We start from the raw sequence: 25,691 nt of genomic DNA on the forward strand, positions 1-25,691 counted from the left end.
GGTGAATGTGAGCTGCAAGCAGCTTTGAGCATAACATCTTCAGGCAAGGCAGGAAGAGAGTGGGCAGGCGGCCTGTCTGTCATCACTTGTATCTCATTGGCCAGAACTGTGTCACATGACCTCCCCTTGCTGCAAGGAAGGTTGAAGGAGAGAGCTTTGACTTTTCCAAGGGTTACAATAAAGGGGAGCCAGGGAGAGGTGAGTCGGGGACCAGTGGTGTTTGCATTCTGTGCAATTACCTGTTAAAGCAACGCCTTGCATCAGAAATGCCCAGAATGTTTAGATATGACTCCATCTGCATGTTCTTCCCAAGGGTAGGTGTTGTTTTACTTTTTAATTTTTTTAATGTTTATTTATTTGAGAGTGGAGGCGGGGGAGAGAGAGAGAGAGAGTATGAATGGGCAAGGGAGGGGTAGAGAGAGAGGGAGACATTCAATCTGAAAGCAGGCTCCAGGCTCTGAGCTGTCAGCACAGAGCCCAACGTGGGTGGGGCTTGAACTCACGAACCACAGATCATGACCTGAGCCGAGGTCAGATACTCAACCAACTGAGCCACCCAGGTGCCCTGGTAGGTGCTGTTTTACTGAAGCCTTTTTGTTGTTGTTGTTGGAGGAAATCAAAACCCACTCAAGCTAATTCAAAAGAGGAGGTGTTTGTTGCAATATTATTAGAAGAGATGTTTGTGGCATCCACAGGAAGAACCGTTAATAGCCAGCCTTTATGGGAGAATGGTTCTGGAATCAAGGCACCACTGGAGAGCCTCAGCAATGGGCTGAGGGCATGTCACCTTCATGAGGGTGTTCTGCCCTTAACGTGGCCAATCAAGTTCCATGTGTCTCTGCTACCAGTCAACTCAGCTTCTCACTCTTGATGACAGATTACCAGAGAGGAATCTCATTGACTCGACTAATTTTTTTTTAATGTTTGTTTATTTTTGAGAGAGAGAGAGAGAAATGTGTGTGAGGGGGAGGGGCAGAGAGAGAGGGAGACAGAGAATCCCAAGCAGGCTCCTCACTGTTAGTGCAGAGCCCGACTTGGGATTCAAACCCACAAACTGAGATCATGACATGAGACGAAACCAAAAGTCAGACACTCAACTGAGTGAGCCACCCAGCCGCCCCATCGACTCACTTTTTATACCAGGCCATGAGTGACTTCCCAGCCTATAAATCACCCCTTCACGTTGTCTTCTCCAGAGCCATGGGCAGAAACAGCCACCAACATCCACCCCTTTGGCAGGGCTGTGAGCAAGGGGGTGGTTCTTTTAGAGTCTTTATTGCTGAGGCTGGCACCCAAGATACATCTAGCCACAGGAGGTTAGGAAGCCACTGAGGGGGATATCTCCAATAAATATAAGCCGTGGAAGATACACCCATTTCCTGATATCACCCAGGATTTCACGTGAGGTCAGCCTGGTGGAAATAATAATGACCATTTGTCAAGAACCCATAGATGTCTGTCTTTTAGTCCTCACACCAATTCTGTATGATGAGGACCAGAATCCAAGGCATCACTGAAGTGTCCAAGGCGTCACTGAAGCTAGTGGATCCCTGACCCCTCTATTCTGGCCAACACCAGGATCCATGAATTATTGCTGGAGGAAATAATTTCCTCTGCCGACCAGAGGAAAACAATAAATACTAGACTCATGGATTCTACATTTTCCCCCTTGAGAGAGAGGCACTCATCGGACATATTAATGGCGCCATCACCTTTTTCTTTGCAAAAGGGACAAATGAAGTATGACTCATGTTCTTGCGGGGGGGGCAGGGGGATCCTCAGGGAACACTAAATAATCACGTTGCTTCTTTTTTCTTTATTTTTTTTTTAACGTTTTATTTATTTTTGAGACAGAGACAGACAGAGCATGAATGGGGGAGGGGCAGAGAGAGAGGGAGACACAGAATCTGAAACAGGCTCCAGGCTCTGAGCGGTCAGCACAGAGCCCGACGCGGGGCTTGAACTCAAGGACCGCGAGATCATGACCTGAGCCGAAGTCGGCCGCTTAACCGACTGAGCCACCCAGGCACCCCTCACGTTGCTTCTTAAAACAGAGCGAAAACCTCCTTCTCACCCACTTCCACAGATACCTATGCTTTCTAGATAAAGTGAGAAGTTTGGTTTGGTTTGAAGGAGAATGATTTCTATGCAGATTATAGATCTCTAATCGTTCTGTTACCATGGCTCCAAAAAAGAGGCTGTAGGTTTAAAACTTGGGCATGCATGGAAGACTGCCTGGGGACTGATGAAAAATCCCAGTTGGTTGATCAGAAACCTCATGTCCCTTATCTAGAGTGATGCTTGTTTGCAGGGAATTGGGTTGAATGGTTCCGCCTTGGTGAGGGATTGGGCAGGTGGGCATGTTTGAAAGGAAACCGGCCACCTCTGGAAAAATGTAAGTGCTCTTAGAAAAGTTGTAGAGTTCGCTAAAATGTCGTTTTTATAATAACAGTAACATCTATTAACTTCTTAGTCTGGGCCAGACAACTTACTGTGTGTTTTACACACAGTATCTCATTTAATCCTCCACAACAACCCTATGGGGTACATATGATTAGTGTGCCCATTTTACACATTGGTAAATCGCGATGCAAGGAAGCGAAATAACTCCCCCAAGGTTGTACAGTTATTAAGTAACAAGATGGTACCAGGTCAGTCTAATTTGATGCAGGTCTGTAGGGGAGAGAAGCTGAGTTCAAAGGCATTTCTTTGGACAGTGTCCAAGGGACCCTCTTTGAGTCAAGGTTCAAGGGTCTCTGAAGAGAATCTTTGTCCTGGGACCTAAGTGGCTCAAGTTTCTCAAAGAAACACTACTGGCCTTGGACTGAAATTGTAGAAAATGATGGCATAGTGGAGAAAGTCATTGGGACAGACAGTAATAGCCTTTAGCGTGCCAACCTGTCTGTGCCAACCTGGGCCAGACAGAATTGTGCAAAATAAGATTGTGCACGTATAACTTAGCTTAATGGGTATGTAGTGTAGATCCCAAGATTCCTTTGCACGAGATTAAAATCATTGTACGTTTTAAATGCTTCCAGATGGAGGGGCCTTAGCCAGAACCACGAACGGGGAGGGGGAGCTTAGGGGGAAGGGGCGGAGCATCTGGAGTCAGCTACCATGGAGGAGTGTGGAAGGCCGACACAGGAGACCCCCCTCACTCCCAATCTCGGGCAGAAACTCCTCTTTCTTGGGTGGTAGTGATAAAGTCAGACACCAGACAGTGGCTAGCAGGAGTCTTTTGGGGAGCGTGGAAGCTGGGTAAATGTATCGAAACCATCGAATGAAGAGTAACTACCTCCTTTCCTGCCTGCATCCCCTCACCCCCCACCCCACGCCTACCCTGGCTTTCTAACTGTGACTTCCTAAGAACATTCCCCTGCTATGCTGCATCTTTGCCAAGCATGGGTCTTTATTTCACATTTGGTTTCTAAATTTCAAATCCAGCTCAGTCTGGTAATTTTAACAGTTGGGGAGAAAATGTGATTTAGTTCTAAGTAAAAAGTCTCCAAAATCTTCTTGGAAATCAGCATTGTTCCCTTCATCATTGTAGCTCCTAATTCGATTTGATGAGCTAAATAAAAATAAGACAAAAACATGTGTATCAGATTTACGTAAAAAATGCTCAGGGGTTTAAAAATTAGAGAAGGGTTTCTAGCCAGACACATTTTCGGTTTCACTGAAACACAAGGCGCTGGAAAAATCTCGAGTTTGCCAAACCCAAAGAGTGGCCGCCAGGTTTGCTGAGCCTCCCTCCTGTCTTCCAAGGTCTAAGGCAGGGATTTCTGGCCGAGAACTGAATTCCACCAGAGGCCCCCGCCAACCAGGCCTTGGCCTGACCATTGAATGTGGGGGCGTATTGACTCTCATCTGGTCCACAGCACTGTGTTTTCTCTGTGTCACAGCATGAGATGCAGCCTTTCCTGAGCAAGAGAAACAGCCTCAGCCAGGTCTCCCATCTTCCTGCTCAATGAAGCACATCAAAGTTCACCTTCCTTATACTATCCTGAAAGAGTTCAAGGAGGGAAGGAAAGGATCCGGGAACTCAGGCACTGGAGCCCAGACTCGCAGCTGCCTCTCTTCCAGCATTTCTCCTCCCCGCCCCCTTCCAGCGCACTTCCTGCTGTGCTCTTACTCAGGCACCTTGGCGAAGGTCTGCAGCCTAAACCTGCAGATGCTCTCTGCTCCGTGGCCCTTTCTGACCTGTAGCAGGCCCTCCCTAGAGTTAGCCTTCCTCTTCATGTTACTTGCTTTCCCGCCTGCACTCCGGGACTGCCTTGAGCCCCCTTTTGGGCCCTTGGAAGAACAATGTCTTTTTCCGAGTGGAGGCCAGTTTGCAAAGCCAACCCCCATCTTCAACTCTGCATCCCCCGCCCCCCCCCCCCCCGCCCCCGCCAGCCCTCCCTGCCAGACTGAACCACAAGGAGCCTGGTTTTCTCTAGGCTTCCTTATTCTTTTCCCTGGTGTTCAAGATTCCTGTCAGCGGGTTTTTGTAATTGCAGATGACTCATTTAGCTCATTCTTTTCTTCATCTAGATATTTTTTTCTTTCATCTGAAACTGCCTTCTCCAAGAGAAGGAAGACCCTAGACTCCGGTATCTGAATGCCCACGTGACCTGCATTATTTTAGTCTGCCTTCCCCTTCCCTCAGGTGAGGTGAACATGCCTGTATTCACAAAGTGCTAGGAAAAGCAAGTAAGAACATCTGCGGAGGGGCACCTGGGTGGCTCAGTCGGTTAAGTGTCCGACGTAGGCTCAGGTCATGATCTTGAAATGTGTGAGTTTGAGCCCCATGTTGGGCTCTGTGCTGACAGTCGGGAGCCTGGAGCCTCCTTCGGATTCTGTGTCTCTCTCTGTCTCTGCTCCTCCTCCACTTGTATTCTCTCTCTTTCTCTCAAAAATAAATAGACTTAAGAAAAGATCTGTGGAGCTGCCTGGTACTAGGTCTGGTGCAGGGTCAGAGATGGTCAGGAAACACTAGTCTTCCTTCCCCGTCAGCTTCTGGAAGGCTTTACACTTAGGGATTCCCAGTAGTAACTTCCATATTAAGAGAGAATGACTGTCTAGTTTGAGCCTCCCCTATTGTCTCCCATGAAAACATGAACAGTATTTAAGAGCTCATTGCTGGGGCGCGGCACCTGGGTGGCTCAGTTGGTTAAGCTTCCGACTTCGGCTCAGGTCATGATCTCACAGTTTGTAAGTTCGAGCCCCACGTCGGGCTCTATGCTGATAGCCCAGAGCCTGGAGCCTGCTTCAGATTCTGTGTCTCCCTCTCTCTCTGCCCCTCCCCCACTCACACTCTGTCTCTCTCTCTCTCAAAAATAAAAATAAATAAACTTTTAAAAAATAAAAAGAAGAGCTCATTGTTGACAGCACCTTATTCTTGGTAGCTTTTCATTCCCCAAGCCAAAGTCCCATTTTGGGAAAGAGCCTGTTTTATTGTATTGCGTACTTTCTGTAGTCTGAACAATGTATAAAAAACAGTATCAGTGCATAATGAAAGGGGAAAAAGCTGTACTATATTAAGTGAAACAGAATATGATTGTATATACAAAGAGTGTGATCATAAGTTGGTAGGAAGTTACATGCATGTGTAGACAAATACATGCGTGAAGGAAATTTAATAAAACAGTAACAGTAATCATCCTCAGGTGGTAGAGTAGGATAAACTGGTTTTAAAAATTCCCCTCAAAAATACCTTGGGAGGTGGTGTGATGTGGAACTTAAAACCTCAGACTGGCAATTAGTCTTGACTTCAAGCTCTGTCTCTTCTCTTGCCAGCTGGGTGACCTTGAGAAAGGTACTTTACCCAAATATCTGCTTCCTCTTCAATAAAAAGAGGACAGGAACTCAAGGAACAAATTAAATAACATATATAAATAAAGTACTTAGCCAGAACGTGGCATAATAAGTATTAGCTCCTAGCTCCTCTTAAGACCACGAAGTTTCGGGGCGCCTGGGTGGCGCAGTCGGTTAAGCGTCCGACTTCAGCCAGGTCACGATCTCGCGGTCCGTGAGTTCGAGCCCCGCGTCGGGCTCTGGGCTGATGGCTCGGAGCCTGGAGCCTGTTTCCGATTCTGTGTCTCCCTCTCTCTCTGCCCCTCCCCCGTTCATGCTCTGTCTCTCTCTGTCCCAAAAATAAATAAAAAACGTTGAAAAAAAAAATTAAAAAAAAAAAAAAAAAGACCACGAAGTTTCACTGGCTCTATACGTAGAGATCATGAGTCCAATAGTGTTTATTGATCAGCACACTAGGGAACATGTCCTCGAAAGCATTAGGAATTTTGGGACAAGTTGGAATGGGGGACTAATAGAATAATCAGCCATAAACCCTGTGATTCCTGCTTCCTAAGAGAAGAGGGGAGTTCAGAAGAGGGAGACAGGACTACATAATCAAAGAAGGAGGACAAGAATAAGAAGGAACCAGGAGTGAGGCTGTTATGAAGTAAAATCTGCCTTATGGGGTCACTGGGTTTGGAAGATAGCTTGAAGGGCTATTGGCTATAACAAAGCTAATTATTCTGGAGGGCCTGGAACCAAACCCAAGGCAGTAGGTAAGGGCTTCAGCAAAGAGAGCAGCATGATAAATGTTGGGGTGGGGGCCTGTCACAGCACGTAGACAGGGGTGGGGAGGTGCAGAGAGGCAAACAGGGTGACCGCTGTAGAGCTGAAACTGTAACAGGAGGACAAAAGCTAGGGAAGGGACCAGGAAAATGAAAAGGAGGTACATCCGAGAGACATTTTAAAGAAACAATGTAATGAAAACTGATGGCAGACTGGATTTAGTGGATGAAGCGGGGTGAAATTTTCTAAAAATTAAAAATAAATTGTTCTCTAGCCTAAGAAAAGGGAAGAATGCTGTTTGTGGAGGTCCAGAGAGGAAAACTAATTTTATGCTTTTTTTTCCCTCTGAGTTTTCTGAGCAACTAAAAACATAGACACAGGTGCCTGGGATGAAACTAACTTTATAGTTAGTATAAAGTTAGACCAGAAACCATGGTATGGATTTCGGACCAGAATGGACTTCTTATTCTTGTCCTCCACCACCCCCCCCCCCCCAAATTAAATGTATGCCCTGGATAGCTGTGGGCTCTCCTCTCCCCACCCCACAGAGAGTAGTCTGCCTAATATTTACCTGCTAGAGGACAGGAGCAAAGGGAACAGGTGCTGCGATGGACAAGTCGAGACCAGGGAGAAAACTCCAGGGGACTCCATGCCCCATCCCCTCTCCCCAGCCCCACAGAGGGAGAGGGCCTAGAAGTGACACATCACAATATAATGCCTTTGTGCCCACGGGGACTGCAAAACCAACCACCCCGGAACATGGAGTCTTGATGGAACGGTGTACTATATGTCTTTGTATGCTATTGCCTTTCATGGTTCTGTGAGTTGAGCGGGTTCAGCTAGGTGGTTCTCTCTGGGAGTCTCGCACAGCACAGCTGGATGTCAGCTGGAGCTAGAGGGATCTGAAGGCTAGATGGGCTGCAAGTCCAAAGTGGCTCCACTCCCATGGCTGGCAAGTGAGGGCAGATAGCAGCTGAAGAGTCAAGCTGAGGCAGCTCCACATGGCTTCTCCATGGGGTTTCAGCTTTTCATAGCATGGCAACTGGATTCTGAGAGAAAACATCTCGACAGTGAGTGGTTCAAGAGTGCCAAGCAGAAGTTATAGGACTTTGTAGGACCTGGCCTCAGAAGGCCTAGAACCATCACCTCTGCCACATGCTAGTGGCCAAGGAAATCACTAAGGCTGGTCCACATTTGAGGAGAGGGGAATTGGAATCCACCTCTGGAAGAGAGGAGCAGTGTGCTTGTACAGGGAGGGCCGGGATTGACAGTGCCCATCTTGGAGGCTCCGTACCACACCCTGCCTGTAGAAGCTCCCCCCACCGGGTGCCTGGGTGGCTTAGTCAGTTAGGTGTCTCATTCATGACTTCAGCCGAGGTCATGATCTTGCAGTTCAAGGGACTGAGCCCTGCATCAGGCTCTGCACTGACAACGTAGAGCCTGCTTGGGATTCTCTCCCTTTCTCATGTGTTCTCTCTCTCTCTCTCTCTCTCTCTGTCTCAAACAAACAAACAAATTGGGGGGGGGGGGCGGAGAGTGCCCTCCCTGCTGTGAAAACTTGAGGATTAGAGAAATAATCATCTTTCTTTCCCGTGCAAACTAATAATAAGTTGATGAGTTAACTGTTTAGCTAATTACTCAACAGAGGTCATCTAGTTTGCAGAATGGAGGCAGATTTACAAAGAAGCTAGTTAAACATAAGTTATCAGGGCTCTTCACTTGGACCAGTCCTTACTGAGTTCTGGTTGTTTGTAAGGCATGAAGAATGTTCTAGGTAGGGGGGAGAAGCAAGGTTAGAGTCAGGAATCATTTCTTTGTAAACATTTCTCAAAAGAAAGAGACCTCATTTTCCATGGTTTAGTAATTTGTCTCTGTTTCTTCTCTCTTGTTTGTATCTATGTTTGTATTCGTAATTATTTCTGTATTCAGTTTTTTTAAAGAGAGCTGCTAAGATTGTAAATTTCAGCCTCAGAAACCACAGATACTCTTACAAAGGAAAAATGAGGAGTTCTACCTAAGGATACTCTGATAGTCTAGGACAGTGGTATTTGAGAATTTTCTTTTCCCAGTTTTATTTATTTATTTTTTTAATTTTTTAATATTTATTCATTTTGGGGGAGAGAGAAAGGCAAGAGCACTAGTGGGGGAGGGGCAGAGGGCAAGGTAGACACAGAATCCAAAGCAGGCTCCAGGCTCTGAGCTGTCAGCACAGAGCCTGATGCGGGGCTTGAACTCACGAACCGTGAGTTCACAGAGCCAAAGTCAGACGCTTAACCGACTGAGCAACCCAGATGCCCCACTTTTTCCAGTTTTATTAAAGATATAACTGACATGTACCATTATATAAGTTTAGGGTATACAGTGTGTTGGTTGGATGCATTTATATTTGTATATTGCCAAATGATTACCACTACAGCTCTGTCACATCTTATAACTACCATTTCTGTTTTGTGGTGAGAACGTTGAAGCTCTACTCTTTTAGCACCTTTTAAGTATATAATACAGTAAAGTTATTGTATATAGGTTATGTATATGTATTTTATGTATCTAGTGTATATGTATTTTATGTATCTAGTGTATGTATACTAGTGTATGTATATATATAGTGTATGTATATATTATATAGTGTAAGTATATATTATATAGTGTATGTATGTTTTACAGCATATACAGGTTATATATAATTATAGTCCTAATGCTGTACTTTAGATCCCTAGTCTTGTAATTGGAAGTCTGTGCCCTTCAACCAGTATCTCGTGCATCTTTCTTCTTTGTTGGGGTGATGTATGCTCCCCTCCCCCCTCTCCCACCACCACCTTGAAAACGTTGGGGAAGGTGGGGGAATCGTATTAAGAGTGTAGAGAAGCTTTCATTTGTCTGTGGTGCCACCTGCACCTACACACACGAGAAGACCTCCTGACTTAGCCTGTCCTCCATCTGCATCGCTAACTCTCTAGCCGTAAGAATCACTTGTATGCATGTGTGTGACATTTTAACGGCTTGTTTCCATTGGGAAGTGCCTTGGGAAGTAACCAGCCATTTGAATAAAACCAGAATTTGACATTTACTCTGACACCAAAAAATCTTGCTTGGTAACTCATAAAATTTATGGTCACACAAGTGAGGCAACCTCTATATTGTGTCAAATATTTCTTCTCCTTAGATATTGTTTCCCTGTGATCCCCTTCTGAAAAATGATCGTTTCACCTGAATGTTTTAGTTAAACATGCAGTATCCTTTTTTGCATTAATTTATTGCATTATACACAAAAGAACAGTTTGAGAAGTTTGTTTAAAAATGCAACCCTGGGGTGCCTGGCTGGCTCAGTCAGTAGAGCATGTGACTCTTGATCTCAGGGTCATGAGTTTGAGCCCCATGCTGGGTGCAGATTTTAGTTTAAAAAATTAAAAACTAAAAATAAAAACAGATTTTATTATATATTAAAAAATGCATGCCTATGCTCTTGCCAACATAAAACAACATCCACATCTCGGTGGCCACCACACCATTCAGCAGATGATAGCAAGTGTGGCGTCATTGGCTATAATGGCTGAAGACCACTCTTAAAGATCTGTGTATATCTGGTTTATCATTTGAGTGTTCTTGGGCCATGTATGATAAGCCTGGTATTTGAATAAAGTAATGTTTCCCCCCAAAAAAGCAAATCCCTAGAATCCACTTCCTGAAAATCTCAGGCACTGGGTCTAGGGCAGGTCCTAGGAGTTTTCACATTTTTAGACCATTCTCAAGCAGGTGATCCAAAGACCACTCTTTAAATAATACTGTCATAAGCCATTCTTCACTGTGCTTCAGGAACTTGAGTTTTATAATCCCCGCATGGGTTCATTACACATCCATGTTCCAGTCCTGGACTGTGTGATTCAGTCTTACAGTGCACGTGGCTCAGCGCCAGACTGGTAGGTTAAGGATACTACATACCTCATTCTCCACGTGCACAGAGGTCTGCTGAGACCTGCGCTACTTGCTTCAGAAGAACCACAATCAGTCAGATTGACTTTGCCACCCACCAGGTGCCCCAGAGCCCACCAGGCGTGACTGCATCTCCTCTCCTAAGGCAAGGTCCATAGTAACTTGCTCTCTTGCTCACTTGAGCTCTCTGAAATCCTGCCATTCTGAGCGAAGTCCTGTGAAGTAAGAACACGCTCTGGTTATGTGATTATGTTGAGTCCCCAATGGCCAGCAGTAGCAACTACTACACGTGTAAAAAATAGCAGTCATTTCACTAATTATTCATTAGGTGATCATATATAACTTACTGTCAGTGTGGACTTTAGTAATAATTATGCTGGGAAAACAGCACAAACCCAAACTAGCCCATGCAAACAGGGACATATGGTCACTCTGTGTGCCTCGTCACTGGATTAGACATGACTTAACCCACTTACGCTGCACCCACGTAGTTTCACTCACAGGCTGGGGTTTCCTCTGACCTTTATAAATGGACATTTTAATGAACAGAAACATATTCCTCAAATGATCAATAAGCTAGATTCAAGCCCATTCATTCACTGATTCATTCAGTGAGCCTGTGGCTCAGTGGTGCACAAGCCATTGGAAGCCCAGAGAAAGGAGTAGATGATGAGAGAAGCCCAGCATGTAAAGGAAATTCCTTCCTGTAGCTTACCTCACCGAGCTGCAAAGTACTGGCCTCACGAGGAGACAGTGGAAGACTTATGCTATAGCAACTAGGTGTTGGGTACAGTTTCAGGCTCTTTTAATGCTACCTACTATTTTAGCTGGCTTAGAAATATTTTAGCTATTAGGTGGTATCCACCCTCAAAAATCGAATATTTATTTTGTCTGTAGACTACAATAGAAAAAGCAAACCCTCAAGAATATCGGTGGTATATTTCAGATGTAAAATTACACCCACAGCCCCAACAGCCAACATACTTATATTACTTAAATGTCCCTTGATGCATTTGCAATCAGGTGCTCTGAGGTCATGTGGCCAGTCACATCCAGCCCTAACTCATCCTGTGATGAAAGAGTCTGAGAACATTGGTGCCGTAAGCATCTGAAGTGGCCACCTAGTCCTAACCTTTCATTCCACAAAGGGAGACACTGAAGATGTGAAAGGTCATGCCTCATCCCTCACCATTCCTCAGTGAAAGTCCAGTACTATAGCCAAATCAAGCTCTATAAAGCCACCAAAGCACACCAGCCCTCCTCTCACCTCCCCAGGGTTTGGTCCCTGCAGTTCCCACTAGGTGTAAGGTATATGATTCAACTGCTTCTCCCCAGCACTCCATAGGAGGAATCAGTGCTTCTTTCTATATTCCCAGCAGGTGGTCAGTAGACCTTGAAAACATGAGTAACCAAAGTGGTTTTACCTGAATTTTAAGGAGAAGTGAGTTTCAAACCCATCTTTCGCCACCAAGTTCAGTATGTGTTTCATGGCATAGTGTAGGTAGAATCACAGCAACAGAGACTCTGGATGCAATTTTGGTGGCTTGCTCAAATGCTAACATTGAAATAATCGACTTGGCTTGTAGGACCACAGGGAATATGCTGGAGTTTTCTTTTTTTCTAGTACAGGTGCCATATTCAGAGTTCTATAGGTTGAGCTTCGTGGTTGGCTACATGGGGTAGAGAGGATAAGACTTTGTGCCCTCATTTTCTACTACCTCTTGGCATCCTTTATCTTGGGAACCATCTGGCATTTCTGCTAAGAACACTAGTGAGAGTCGCAATCCCTGTTATTTGAAATGAGACTTGTAATTGAACCCCAAGGCCCTCTTACTCCTCTCCTTCCCCCAGCTGCTTTACTTTCAGGTCTTCTGCCCTGAGATGGGTGCCATAAAAAAAAAAACAAAAACAAAAAAAAAAAACCATGTGGTACATTAGAATTTGTGGTTTCCGTCCGTATTATCTCATTTGACCTTTATACTGGCTCTAGCTGTAATAGGTAGAGCAGGTGTCCTCGCATTTTTTTTCCAATTTTTAAACAATGATTTCAGAGATGAGAAAATTGAGAGCAAAAGACAGTAAGTGGTTTATCTCAAGTCCCAAAGCTGGTTAGAAGCAGAGACCCGAAGTGAGGGCTTCTTATAACAAAGGCAGGGCTCTTGCCATTCAGAAAGCCAGGCCTCAGCCATGGGGGCTCATGGGCCTGCCCTGAGTACTTCAAAAGGAAAAAGGGTTGGGAGAATTTGCTGAGTTGATAAAGCTGTAAGAGCTGTGAGGGCATCCTAGAGAAGCGGCTGAGATTTGGCAAATGGAAGAATCGATGGATTTCTTAAAAAATATTTTTATTTTTTATTGTTTAAAATTTACATCCAAATTAGTTAGCATATAGCACAACAATGATTTCAGGAGTAGATTCCTTAGTGCCCCTCACCCATTTAGCCCATCCCCCCCTCCCACAACCCCTCCAGTAACCCTCAGTTTGTTCTCCATTTTTATGAGTCTCTTGTCCCCCTCCCTGTTTTTATGTTATTTTTGTTTCCATTCCCTTATGTTCATCTGTTTTGTCTCTTAAAGTCCTCGTATGAGTGAAGTCATATGATTTTTGTCTTTCTCTGACTAATTTCACTTAGCATAATACCCTCCAGTTCCATCCACGTAGTTGCAAATGGCAAGATTTCATTCTTTTTGATTGCCGAGTAATACTCCATTGTATATATATATATATACCACGTCTTCTTTATTCATTCATCCAGCAACGGATATTTGGGCTCTTTCCATACTTTGGCTGTTGTTGATAGTACTGCTATAAACATGGGGGTGCATGTGTCCCTTCAAAACAGCACACCTGTATCCCTTGGATAAATGCCTAGTAGTGCAATTGCTGGGTCGTAGGGTAGTTCTATTTTTAGTTTTTTGAGGAACCTCCATACTGTTTTCCAGAGTGGCTGCACCAGCTTGCATTCCCACTGATGGATTCTTTTTTAAAGTAGCTTCAAGAAGCTGGCGTCAGCTTACACTAGTGTGAGCCCTCCCAACATGTCATTGAAATGTCATCAGTAATAGAGCAAAGAGGTGAACACACATTACACAAACACTGAAGCAGCAGCCTGCAGCCCAGCCCTGAGTAGAAGTACTCGATTAAAGACTCGCTTGTCACAAGCTCCTGTGTAAATAGATGCCTGGCGATGATGTTAAGGACGTCTCTAAGTGCTCTGAAGCCGAGGGTCCTGCGAGAGCAGTCACCACTTGGCTCCTTCAGGGGCACATTAGCCAAGGCTCTTCTGTGCCCCCAGACTCTTTCCTGCCCACTCCCTTACACTGAGTTTTTTGTTTGTTAGCAGCTCCAGTGAGGACAGGGGAAGAAAAGGAAAGAGTCTGCTACTTGTGTCCAATATCAGCATATTGGATTTGGGTGGCTGCTTGGAAGTGTCCAAGGTAAAAAACTAAATCGGCCCGGTCACCATATTAGAGCGTCCTCTGACTAGATCTCATACATGGTATTATTTTTCTTCCTCCCTTCCTCTCATTTATTCTTTGTCTCAGTAAGTATGTCCTGAAGGTCTCTTGTTATTTACTCTGAAAAAATACTGCTAGGCCCACAGAAGAAATGCAAAGTGGGGTCTCTGGCCTCCAGAAGTTGAATCTTGGGAAGGAAGAGAAGGTGACCACCTGAAGGGGTGTTCGCTGTAAGCAGAACAAGGGTCAGTGTCCGATGAGGCAGATGCTTCTCTTGGTTATTTATTGACTGCTCACCAAATGCTCTGCGTTCTGGGGACAGAAACAGGCCAGTTCAGACCTTGCCCCTTGAGGAGCTTATTGCCGATGACCGTGTCTTCGAGGCTAGGCTCCCCCACCACTTGCGTTGGAATGACCTGGCCCTTGCCTACATAAGCTGGTGCCTGGGCGCAGCTCGACACATTCGGAACGTTTAAAGAGTGGCCCCTTGAATCTAAATTTGTTCAGTTAGCACCCCAAGCGATTCTTCAGCACATTAAAATCTGAGAATAACCAGTCTTGTGCAAGAGACAGACACGTGGAGCTGGCAGGTACAAATGCCGTGCTCATGGGATGTGGAGGATGGCGACTGTGCGGACCAGGGAAGAGAAAGCGATGCTGCTTGTTGATTGCTTTGCCTCAGGAGTGCTTTGGCAGCTGCACGTGGCACTGCAGCCCCCAATCTAACCGGGCCCAGAGGGTTGGCAGGTCCCTGAGGGAAGGAAGGGGGAGCACAGGAAGGGACTCTGGGATATCACCTCGCTCGTTCAGATCTTTGTTCACACAGTGCCTTCCCAGGGAGGTCCTCTACAAGGACTGTCTTGTCACTCTTCTTACTGTGACTTTTCTTCAGAGCACCTGTCGGCTTCTGACATTGCAGTGTGTGGGTCTGTCTCTCTACTAGTGTAGATGCTCTGAGGGACTTCGTCACTTCTGTTCACAGCTGTACCCGCAGCACCTAGAAGAGTAGTTGGCACATAGTAAGTGCTCAGTCAACACGTAGGCAGCTCTAGGAGGGCAGATGGACCCACACAGGCTCCATCCGTCTCTCAGCAGCTCAAATTATATCACTCTGAAAAACTGCAAGGATCTCAAGGATTCCTGTGGCCTTTCTCTCCCTCTCTGGGCAGCTGGGAACACAGGAAGGAGCCACACAAAGCCCTGACCCTGTTCTCCAGCTCTCCTGCAGACAAAGGCGTTTGCATAAACACCTCGCCCCTACTGGGGCCTGGGATACTCTCTTCCTGGTGTCTGAGTCCGGGGGAGCCTCAGAGCCCATTAGTTTAATGTGAGGCTTCCTGGAACATCAAGATGCTATTTACGGAATTGAAGAGGGGACTTTGGAGAGGTGAGTGTGGTCTGACTGAGGAGAGTCAACAACAGCTGCAGGGAGAGGAGGTCAGGACTCCAGAGCCCGCCAGAATCCTTTGAAGCCCTTGCCGCCAGGGAGGATGGGCGTGAAGCGGGTTGTCTTGTGCTGCAGCCCAGTTTTTCTGAGAGCGTTTTCACAAAATGTTCTGCATTACAGGTTAATGTACAAGACACGAGTTGTAAGTGGAAAGTTGGCAAAGTCCTTTGGAAATTGGCTAAAGGGCAGGAAATAAAGGGTAGCAATAAAAACCTGAAAGGATGTTAATTGGGGAGTGCCTCAGGGAACAGGGTTGAGACCAGCTTTTTATTATTTACATTAAAAATACTTCGAGAATGGTTTTGAAAGGATTTTCGTGTTGGCTAATGAAACAGCATTAGAGAACTGTGTGTGGAAATGTGAATAGCGGAATTAGGGAAGGATTCAATTTATTGATGGAATTGAAGAGAGCATTTTGTAACATGTTTCTGTTTATCGTTCCACTCCCATTCTGTTGGCTAGATCTCCAGCTGAGTAGTGGGCAGGATAACTTAAGCTTAAACAGCTCAGATCTCTACATGTTTTTGGCCAGCAGAAAGCACTTGAAACGATTCTGGCACCCCAAACCCAGGGTAGTCCTGAAATTAAATGGATGTTATCTTCAGACCTAGAAATCTTTCTTTTAGAAGGCGCTAGAAGGCAGATGGAATCTCCTATTTAGCTACAAGCGCAAGATTGGAACTGGAGCACCTGACATCATCTCCCCCACCTCCTGTAACATTTCTTATTCTGTGGAGTTCAGATTTTCACAGAAATGTACTGTAGACCTACCCCAGTAAGAAGCTAGCAGTCTCTCTTAGGCAAAGTCATCGCATACTGGAAATAATAACACAGTGAGCCAGGACTTGAACTTGGTAGCCCAGAGCCAACATTTGCTGTCCTCTCTAAAGCCTGCCCTAGAGGATAGTCTATGTAGGCATCACAGAGGCCACGAAGGCCTACATTTCCTTGTTTGCAAATGGACCAGTAGGCATTCTCTTCAGCCTCGCTACTGAGAGTGCAGTCCAAGGACCCGCAGCATCAGCATCACGTGGAAGTAAGCTGCAAAGGCAGCCTCCGGCCACACCCCAGAACTGAATTAGAATCTGCCTTTTAGCAGGATCCCCAGCTGATTCCTGGCACATTGACATTTAAGAAGCACTGCTCTAACATTTGTGGCGCCCAGGAGTCACAACAAATTAAAGCAAAAGGGATTTGGTTGCCTCTATAGAGTGAAAACTGGACCACATGAATTCAGTGAGTGCCCTGAGGATCGAATTCTGGCATCTGGGACTTTCCAGACTGCTGTAAGCTTAAGATCCCCCTTGTTGTTTTCCTTAATTTGGCCTCATGAGGCACAGTGCCTTCTCTAGAATGTAAACTTCTACCCTCAAAGTGAATATGCCTTTTGAGAAAATGTTAAAAGCCAGTCCAGTATACCCCTGAGTTCTCTTCTCCTCTGTGTGGGCCGTGCACCGGGCCATTAGCTAATTGTTACCACGCAGTTAGCAGGCCACAGAGGCCTGGTACCTGGAGGCTGCTTTTCATTTGAGCTCATTTTCCAAGGGCTCTGTCGGTAGGCGTGTGCTATTTTGTTGTTTTGTGCTGCTGGGTGTAGTCTGTTAGTCCACAGGACCAGCCCTGTGTCAGGGTGTCACAGGCCTGGGCAAACCTTTCTAAAGCTAGGAGGCTTGGCTTTCAAAGATGTGGATTTGAACAGTCTGTCGGCCTCTTAGAATCAAATTCTCTCGAGATCTGAGATGACTTAGCAGTGACTGTGTGTGATGGGACACATGGCTGCTTAAACTCTATAAACTCCTTCCTCTCCCTGACCTTCCGCTGACCTACAGCTTTTACTCAGACTTGCTTTTAGAAGATAGGAGGGAAAAAAGAGAAGGGTTGAAGGAACTGGAAGGTTGATGAAGTTGACTTGCCTGTGCCCTTAGTTCATGAGGTGTGTATACACAGGGGCTGGTTCTGCCAAATGGGGAGGGAATAGCAATGAAATCCCAGACTCTTGAGGCACCTGGGTGGCTCAGTCGGTTGAGCATCCGACATTGGCTCAGGTCATGGTCTCGCAGTTCGTGAGTTCGAGCCCCGCGTCAGGCTCTGTGCTAACAAACAGCTCAGAGCCTGGAGCCTGCTTCGGGTTCTGTATCTCTCTCTCTCTCTCTCCCACCCTCCCCTGCTCATGCTCTGCCTCTCTTTGTCTCTCAAAAATAAATAAATGTTAAAATTTAAAAAGGAAAAAAAAAAATCCCAGACTCTTTTCCCGCCAAAGTTGGGTGAAAATCGAGTTGTGGCCTAACCCACATACTGCTTGATTTTTATTCTTACTACTTTCATCAAGGTTATTCTGTCCTTCCCAAAGAGGTTAGGTGGATATTGAAATATCCCAAGTCATTCCAGGTACTAGAGATGAGGAGACTTACAAGTTTGCCAAGACCCACTTGGGAGATTCAGACTCAGCATGTGTCCTTTATAATTTAGGCTAGATTAAGGCCTCTTAAACCTGAGTGTAGTGTCTGAGCCCCATCCTTACAGGAAAGAAATCCTGCTCCTTGGGGCTCAAACAGGTAAGCCAAAATGTGATTCAAGTGAGCCCATTAAATAAAGTGTCTCCTCAGTCCTAGACAAATACAGAGTAACTACTAAAGATCCAGGGCTGGCCTTATCTCTCCAAAAGACAGAGCTAAGAAGCAGGGAAATCTGTTATTCATCTTTTTTTTTTTTTTAAGGTTAAAAAAATTTTTTTTAACATTTTATTTAATTTTGAGAGACAGAGACAGAGCATGAGAGGGGGGAGGGCGGAGAAAGAGGGAGACAGAATCTGAAGCAGGCTCCAGGCTCTGAGCTGTCAGCACAGACCTGACGCAGGGCTCGAACCCACAAACTGAGTGAGATCATTACCTGAGCCGAAGTCAGAGGCTTCACCTACTGAGCCACGCAGGTACCCCTGTTGTTCATCTTTATACATAGAGTACCTGGCACACAGCAGGCCCTTACTTGTGGAATGGGTGTGCAAAGGAAGGAAGGAAGGAAGCAAGCCTCAGGTTGCTTTTCTGGCTCGCACAGTATCTATTATAAGTATCGTTCCAGCTATGTCTCAGGCATTAATTTTTTTCAATTAATTCTTCCTTGTCAACCCTTAAGCTCACCTGTTGAGTCCCATATGTCTATACAGCAAGTCTCCAAAGGAGGCTACCCATGGCCACAAAGCTGGTTGCACAACCAAGTACTTCAGAGCGCGTACCTAAAAACCCCTAGCCGAGGTGGGAGAAGAAAAGAATTCCGAAACCAATTTGTTATGGGAAATAACGTGCTCCCAATTTCTTAAGTAGGAGTATTCCCATTCTTTTCAGGTAAGAGTCTACGATCTCTCCAAATATGAGCATGGAGCAGATGATGTGCTGATCTTGGCCACCGATGGACTCTGGGATGTTTTATCAAATGAAGAAGTGGCAGAAGCCATCTCTCAGTTTCTTCCTAACTGTGATCCAGATGACCCTCACAGGTTTGTGTATTTTTATGGTTGTAGGGTTACACCTTTCGCCAGTTTTACACGGTGTGACTACAATAAATAATAATCATGCACTTTTCATCATTCATGATTTGTAGTAGAGCTGATATGGATTAGGAACCAAACTGCAAAAGGGATAACATTTCTTATTAGAAGTACTTTCACAGCCAAGTAAAAACCCTCCTCAAGTTGAACCTAGATACAAGTGGTATAGAGAATTTGATTTGTAAGATATTTCGACAGCATATGTTTCTCACGTTCTTCCCTCATAATTCCAAAGTGGAAATAATCCAATTTGTGATCCTCCTGATGAGAGCAATACCAAATGCTCCCAGCAGTGATTTTTATCTGTTGGGAAATTATTTCTTTTGAGAAACCTTGGGGAAAGAGAGAAAGATTAAAGTAGGTTTTCCTTTGTAGCATAATGGCAATGTAAATATCCTCAACAACTCTAGGTGACCCTCAGAAATAAATAGAAATTCCTCTCAGGAGAAAGGCAGCTTTGACTTCGAACACAAGGAAAACAATTCATTGTGCATAAAAGCCAGTAAAAACAGCAGACAGTGGAGTGGGACCTGTAAATACTTCATTCTTGAATTTATCAGTCAAAAATACAAATGAATATTTTAACATTTAAGAAAATTTTTTAAAGCACTGAAAATAGGAACACGGACCAGAGACTGTAAATTGATTGCACAAATTTTAAAAGTAAGGAAATAGAACTTCTGGAGATAACAAATATAAAAATAAGAATTACAAACTTAATGCATTAAACAGATTAGAGACAGTTGAAGAGAACACTAGTGAGCTGGAAAATGGATCTGAATAATCCATAATAGGGCTCAGAGAGACAGAGAGGAGGGAAAATGTAAAATGAGATTATGAGACTAGGGTTATGACCTAAGATGCTCTCAGTAGAGTTCCGGAAGGAAATACTGTAGATGAGAAGAAAAAGAAAAAGTTCCAGAATTGTTGGATGATAATGAACCGAAGATCCAGAAAGCCCAACAAATCTCAAGCAGAAGAAATGAAAATTATAAGTAGGTATGTCATAGTGAAACTGAAGAACTTTAAACAAACAAACTACTAAAAGCAGCCAGAAAGAGAGACAAAACAGATACATATATAAATAGCATTTAGACTGAAAGCTGACTTTTCAGAAACAACAATAGGAGCCAAAAGATAGTGAGTTATATCTTCAATTGCCTAAGAAAAGAATATTTTATTAACATGTAAGTTTTTCTTTAACATATATGAAAGAATTTTCTAATGTAGTACAAATATCATTGAAGAGGATAAGTTGAGGACATTTTCAGGCAAAACACAATGTGAGGAATTTTAACACCAACCAAACTGCGTGGAAGAAAATTCTGAAGGATATATCCAGATGGAAGATCTGAGAAGTCGAATGGATTAAGCTAGGATCTTAGTAAATTTGTAGATATATTCACTGTGCAAAACAGAAACAAGGATGTCTAATGTGTGGTAGTAAAAAATGATAGAATTAAAATACTGAATAAAAACTGCACAATAAATTGGCAACGGGGGTAGTAATTGGCTACAGTATACTACGATTCTATTTGGAAAGAGGTTCTCTTATACGCGTTTAGCTTTAGACTTTAAATGTGTTTTAATAGCTAAAAAGACTACAAAACAAATAGAATATATAACTTTGAGACTAATTAAGGGAGAGAAAACCTACAGGGAATCAGAAAACAAACTTCTAGATAATTTACAAATCAAAAAATTATGATAAAAATTAGAAATAACTAGGGGTTTAAATAATGGGAAGAATACTGCATATCAAAACTTGAAAGGCTGACTCTGAGGCTTTTTTTCTTTTTTCATCTAATGAACTATGCATAGATGAAGACTACGCTCACCCCAACCTGCCAGAAGTACCCACATCCCCTCCATGTCATAAGATACCTTTTTCCAGAACTCCCTACTGTATCACAAGGAACCCCTGGCCACAAGCTGTAGATTCTTTACCACAGAGAAAGATTTTCTAAGTAAGACCTTGAGAGCTGACTTGTGTCATGGGGCTATTTCTGCCTATATTATACACATAAACATGTACCTAAAGACTTCGTATAACCTGTAGGTGCTAGGAGCCAAAGGAATAGAGCTATCTACTTGTAAGTCATATGTTCTTTTGCTGAGTGCAGACTATTAGTAAAAGCCTGTCCTGATTTTTTTTTTTACTGTTTATTTTTGTGAGAGTGATAAACAGAGTGCAAGTGGGGGAGGAGCAGAAAGAGAGGGAGACACAGAATCTGAAGCAGGTTTCAGGCCCCAAGCTGTCAGCAGAGAGCCAGATACAGGGCTCGAACTCATGAACTGTGAGATCATGATGAGCCGAAGTCAGACACTTAACTGACTGTGCCACCCAGGCACCCCAATACCTGTCCTAATTTTAAAATTTAGATCTGTGGTCCTTATTTCAACAACAGTATCTAATTTAAGAAGTGAAAGCAAACACAGAAGTAATGGAAGGAAAAGTTATAGATAAGAAAACAGAGAACAAATATATGATAAAAATAAATGATCAGTGAATTCAGTAAAGTGGCAGGATAAAAAAATCAATATACAGAAATCTGTTGAATTTCTATACAACTAACAACAAACTATCAGAAAGAGAATATGAGGAAACAGTTCCATTCACAATTGCATCAAAAAGAATAAAATACCTAGGAAAAAATTTAGCCAAGGATGTGAAGACCTGTACTCTGAAAACTGTAAGACGTTGAGGAAAGAAATTGAAGAAGAAAAAAAATGGAAAGATATCCCATGTTCATGGATTACAAGAATTAATATTCTTAAAATGTCTACACTACCGAAAGCAATCTAGATTCAAACTCAATTAAAATACCAAAAGCAAAAAATAAATAAATAAATAAATAAATAAATAAATAAATAAATAAATAAAATACTAAAAGCATTTTTCACAGAACTAGAAGAAAATAATCATAAAATTTGTATGGAACCTCAAAAGACCTGAATTGCCAAAGCAGTGTTGAGAAAGAAGAACAAAGCTGGAGGTATCACAATCCCAGATATAAGGATATACTACAAAACTGTAGTAATCAAAACAGTATTTTACTGGCACAAAAATAGACACATAGATCAAATGGAACAGAATAGAGTCCAGAAATAAGGCCACCTTTTAATGGTCACTTAACCTACAAAAGAGGCAAGAATATACAATGGGGACAAGAAAGTCTTCAACAAATGGTGTTGGGAAAACTGGACAGCTACATGCAAAAGAATGAAACTAGACCACTTCATACACCATACACAAAAGTAAACTAAAAGATTAAAGACCTGAAATGATAAAACTCCTAAAAGAAAACGTAGGTCATAAACTCTTGGCCTTAGCAGTAGTTTCCTGGATGTGTTTCCCCAGGGAAGGGAAACAAAAGCAAAAATAAATAATTGGGACTACCTCAAACTAAAAAGCTTGTGCACAGGGAAGGAAACCATCAACAAAATGAGAAGGCAACCTACTGAGTGGGAGAAGATTTTTGCAGTATGTGATATATCCAATAAAGGGCAACTCAACACCCCAGGTGAGGAAAAAACAAACAAACACACAAGAAATGAGCAGAGGACCTGAATAATAAACCTCTTTCCAAAGAAGACTTACAGATGGCCAACAGACATATGAAAAGATGTTCAACATCACTAATCAAGGAAATGCAAATCAACCACAATGAGATATCACCTCATACCAGTCAGAATTGCTAGTATCAGAAAGATAAATAATAAGTTTGGCAAGGATGTGGAGAAAAGGAAACCCTCGCACACTACTGGTGGGAATGTAAATTGGTGCAAATCAAAACCACAATGAGCTATCACCCTACCCATTAGGATAGCTATTTAAAAAAAAAAAACAAAAAACAAAAAAACAAAAAAAAAGAAAAACCAGAAAATAACAAGTGTTGGTGAGAATGTGGAGAAATTGGAACCCTTGTGCACTACTCTTAAGGATATAAAATGGTACAGCCGCTATGAAAAGCAATATGGTGGTTCCTCAAAAAATTAAACATAATTGGGGCACCAGGGTGGCTTGGTCCATTAAGTGTCCTACTTCGGCTTAGGTCATGATCTCATGGTTGTGGGTTCGAGCCGTGCATCGGGCTCTGTGCTGACAGCTCAGCAACCCGGTAGAAAAATGAGCAAGAACCAAACACTCATGACCCAGAAGAATATTAATGGCCAGTAAATATATATTTTTTTAAGTTTATTTATTTTGAGAGAGAGAGAGAGAGCAGGAGAAGGGCAGAGAGAGATGGAGAGAGAGAATCCCAAGCAGGCTCCACCCTGTCAGCGCAGAATCCAGCTTGGGACTTGACCCCATGAACTGCGAGATGGTGACCTGAGCCGACATCTAAGAGTCAGTCACCCACCTGACTGAGCCACCCAGGCACCTCAATAAATATATTAAAAAACACTCAACTGCAGGGGTGCCTGGGTGGCTCAATCAGTTAAGCATCCAACTCTTGGTCCAGATTGAGGTCTTGTCTCATGGTCGTGACTTCAAACCCTACGGTGGGCCCTGTGCTGGGTGTGAAGGCTGCTTAAAAAAACAAACAAAAAACAAAATAAAACACTCAAATGCAGTAAGCAGAGAGGTAAAATTAAAGATGTAGAGTAACCGTAGACGGTTTTGTGAATTTGTAGACAGGACTGGTCACACTTGGCGTCCCTCGTGAAGTTGGACGTTTGTATACCCTGTGACTCGAAGTTCTCCTAGTTCTGTACCCTGGAGCAGTGGTTCTGAATGTGCGGTCCTTGGCTCACATGGCACCAGCATCCTCTGAGCACATGTTACAAATGCAATTTCTCAGGCCTCACCCCACATCTACCAAATAAAACTCCAGTGGTGGGACCCAGCAGTTGGTGTTTTAACCAACCATCTGGGTGATCTGGTGCTGCTAAAAGATCTGGTGACCTGGTGCTCTCAAAAAGAGATCCACAGAATTGTTCTTATTACAAAAGCTGCAATCAACACACATGTCATAGGATGGATGAACTAAGGACAGAATGTTTTACAGCTCAAAAAAGGGAATGCACCAGACTTGTGCTCATTAGCAGGGAAAAATCTCCAAAACATAATGTCGAGCTTAATAAGCAAGTCACAGATGAATACACATATTATGATTCTATTTACATGAAGTAGAAAACTAACAATATATCATTTAGGCATATAGATAATAAAACTATAACAAAAAGCAAGGGAATTAACCCCAAATTCAGGATAATAGTTACTTTGGTAGGAGAGGTAGCGGGCGGCAGGGGAATGTATGTGCTTGAGGAAGGGCTAACGGGGAGCTTCTGAGATACTCCTGGTAATGTTCTCTTCCTTTAGCTAGATGGCAGGAACATGATTATGCATGCTATTTTGAAACTATATACATGTTGTAGTTAAGTATTTGTACGTAAAGTATGAGAGGCAGTATAGCCTAGTGCTTACTAGCAGGGAATCTAGTCGGACTGCCTGAGTTCAAATCCAGGTCTGCCCCTTCTACACTTTAGAAGTGTGCCTGGAGAAGTTTCTTGACTTCTCCGTGCCTCAGATTCCTCAACTGTAAAATGGGGGTTCCGATTGTACTGACCTCATAGAGCAGTGATGTTTGTTGTTGTTGTTTGTTGGATTTATTCTGTGTTTGATGCTGTGTTTCTATGTTTCATGTATTTCACAACAAAAAATACCCCTTGAGGAAAAAAGTGAAGCTTGACTGTCTCCCTCTTAGACTTGTTTGGTATCCATTTGTTTGGATTCTTTTATTTGAACTTAAATGTGTTTTTCTCCTGTTGAGCTTTTATCTTTAATCTGTGTTTTATAACCTGCTTGTTAGCAATATTCTCGTTGATTTTCTCTACTGTGATTGTTTTTATAAAGCTTTGCAAAGCCGGCTGACAGGTATGAGTGCAAAGGCACTGAACACTTTTCTTTTTAATCTCTCCAGGCTGGCTTGGTTCTGCTTACCAGCCCACCTCTCTCCATGGCAACAAATCTGCCCTCCAGGGAGCAGTAACCCATGGACAGTGTTGTCGCTGGGCAGGTGCACACCAGGTCAGAGCAGGCTCCTGGGTTCAGAAGAACTGCCTCCAGAAGCAGGGCTTATGGGGATTTCCGTGGAACAAACAGGGCAGGAAGGAAAAAGATTTTTTTTTTTTTTGTCTGCCTTTTGGGGAAGATGGCAAACCAAAGCCAAAGAAAGAATCCTGGATCAGATAGATGGATGTGTCAAAGGGAAAGCTGTAAGATGAGCACAGTTTTATTAGTAAGAGAGAGAATATCAGGCTGGAGACCATGGGCAAAGGTTTCGTCTCTGCCAGATAACTCCAATTCAGATTCATTCGTTTGGGAAATATTATTAGGGAACCTGTTTAGACCTGGCCCCTGCCCTCTGGGAGGTTAGAGTCTAGAGGGGGTTATGGAAACATAAGGAAGTTACAACATAAGTGATGAAAGAGAGGAGCCTAACCGGGAGCAAGGGATACCCAAGAAAGCCTTCCACAGGAAGGGATATCTAAATTTAAACCCAAAGAACAGAGGAGTGTGAGCCGGGCAATGTAGGGCGAGGTGCAGCTGGGGAGGGAGATCATGGCATGGTCAAGGAAGCAGACAGTCAGGAGGGCTGACCGGGCTCAGTCTGTGCTGTCCACAGATGAGGTGTGACAGGGAAAGGGGCCAGGTTATGGCCAACCTTACGAACTCACAAGATTAATGAATGTGCAAATTAGTTGTAGGAAAGGGAGTCTGTAATAATGACGGGAATTTGTGTAATT

General features: G+C 43.7%; 1 protein-coding gene and 2 long non-coding RNA genes across 5 annotated transcripts in view; 1 reads left to right on the plus strand and 2 right to left on the minus strand.

The window, feature by feature from the left end:
* The window catches only part of PPM1H (protein phosphatase, Mg2+/Mn2+ dependent 1H), a 264,640-nt gene that overhangs the window by 223,920 nt on the left and 15,029 nt on the right, over positions 1 to 25,691 (plus strand). The window contains exon 9 of one of the 3 annotated variants that reach the window (XM_086712926.1): positions 4,534 to 4,643. The exons of 1 other annotated variant lie outside the window; for it this stretch is intronic. In XM_086712926.1, coding sequence (XP_086569052.1) covers positions 4,534 to 4,554 — 21 coding nt within the window. In that variant the 3' untranslated portion in view covers positions 4,555 to 4,643. Of the gene's footprint in view, positions 1 to 4,533; positions 4,644 to 18,735; positions 18,888 to 25,691 lie in introns of those variants that run through there. One more of the 3 variants, XM_086712924.1, reaches the window with a different exon arrangement.
* On the minus strand, positions 3,390 to 7,259 carry LOC147579079 (uncharacterized). Its single transcript, XR_015253521.1, has 2 exons — positions 7,133 to 7,259; positions 3,390 to 3,571 (listed from the first exon to the last, which is right to left on the minus strand). It is a non-coding gene; the product is annotated as an uncharacterized LOC147579079 (long non-coding RNA).
* The window catches only part of LOC147579080 (uncharacterized), a 78,037-nt gene continuing 65,176 nt past the window's right edge, over positions 12,831 to 25,691 (minus strand). Inside the window, exons 2-3 of the long non-coding RNA XR_015253520.1 lie at positions 23,364 to 23,469; positions 12,831 to 14,944 (exon numbers count right to left, since the gene is read on the minus strand). This is a non-coding gene — a long non-coding RNA (uncharacterized LOC147579080). The remainder of the gene's footprint in view (positions 14,945 to 23,363; positions 23,470 to 25,691) is intronic.

The sequence above is a fragment of the Puma concolor genome, chromosome B4, assembly GCF_028749965.1.
Source record: "Puma concolor isolate L17-30 chromosome B4, mPumCon1.1.hap2, whole genome shotgun sequence".
NCBI lineage: Eukaryota > Metazoa > Chordata > Mammalia > Carnivora > Felidae > Puma > Puma concolor.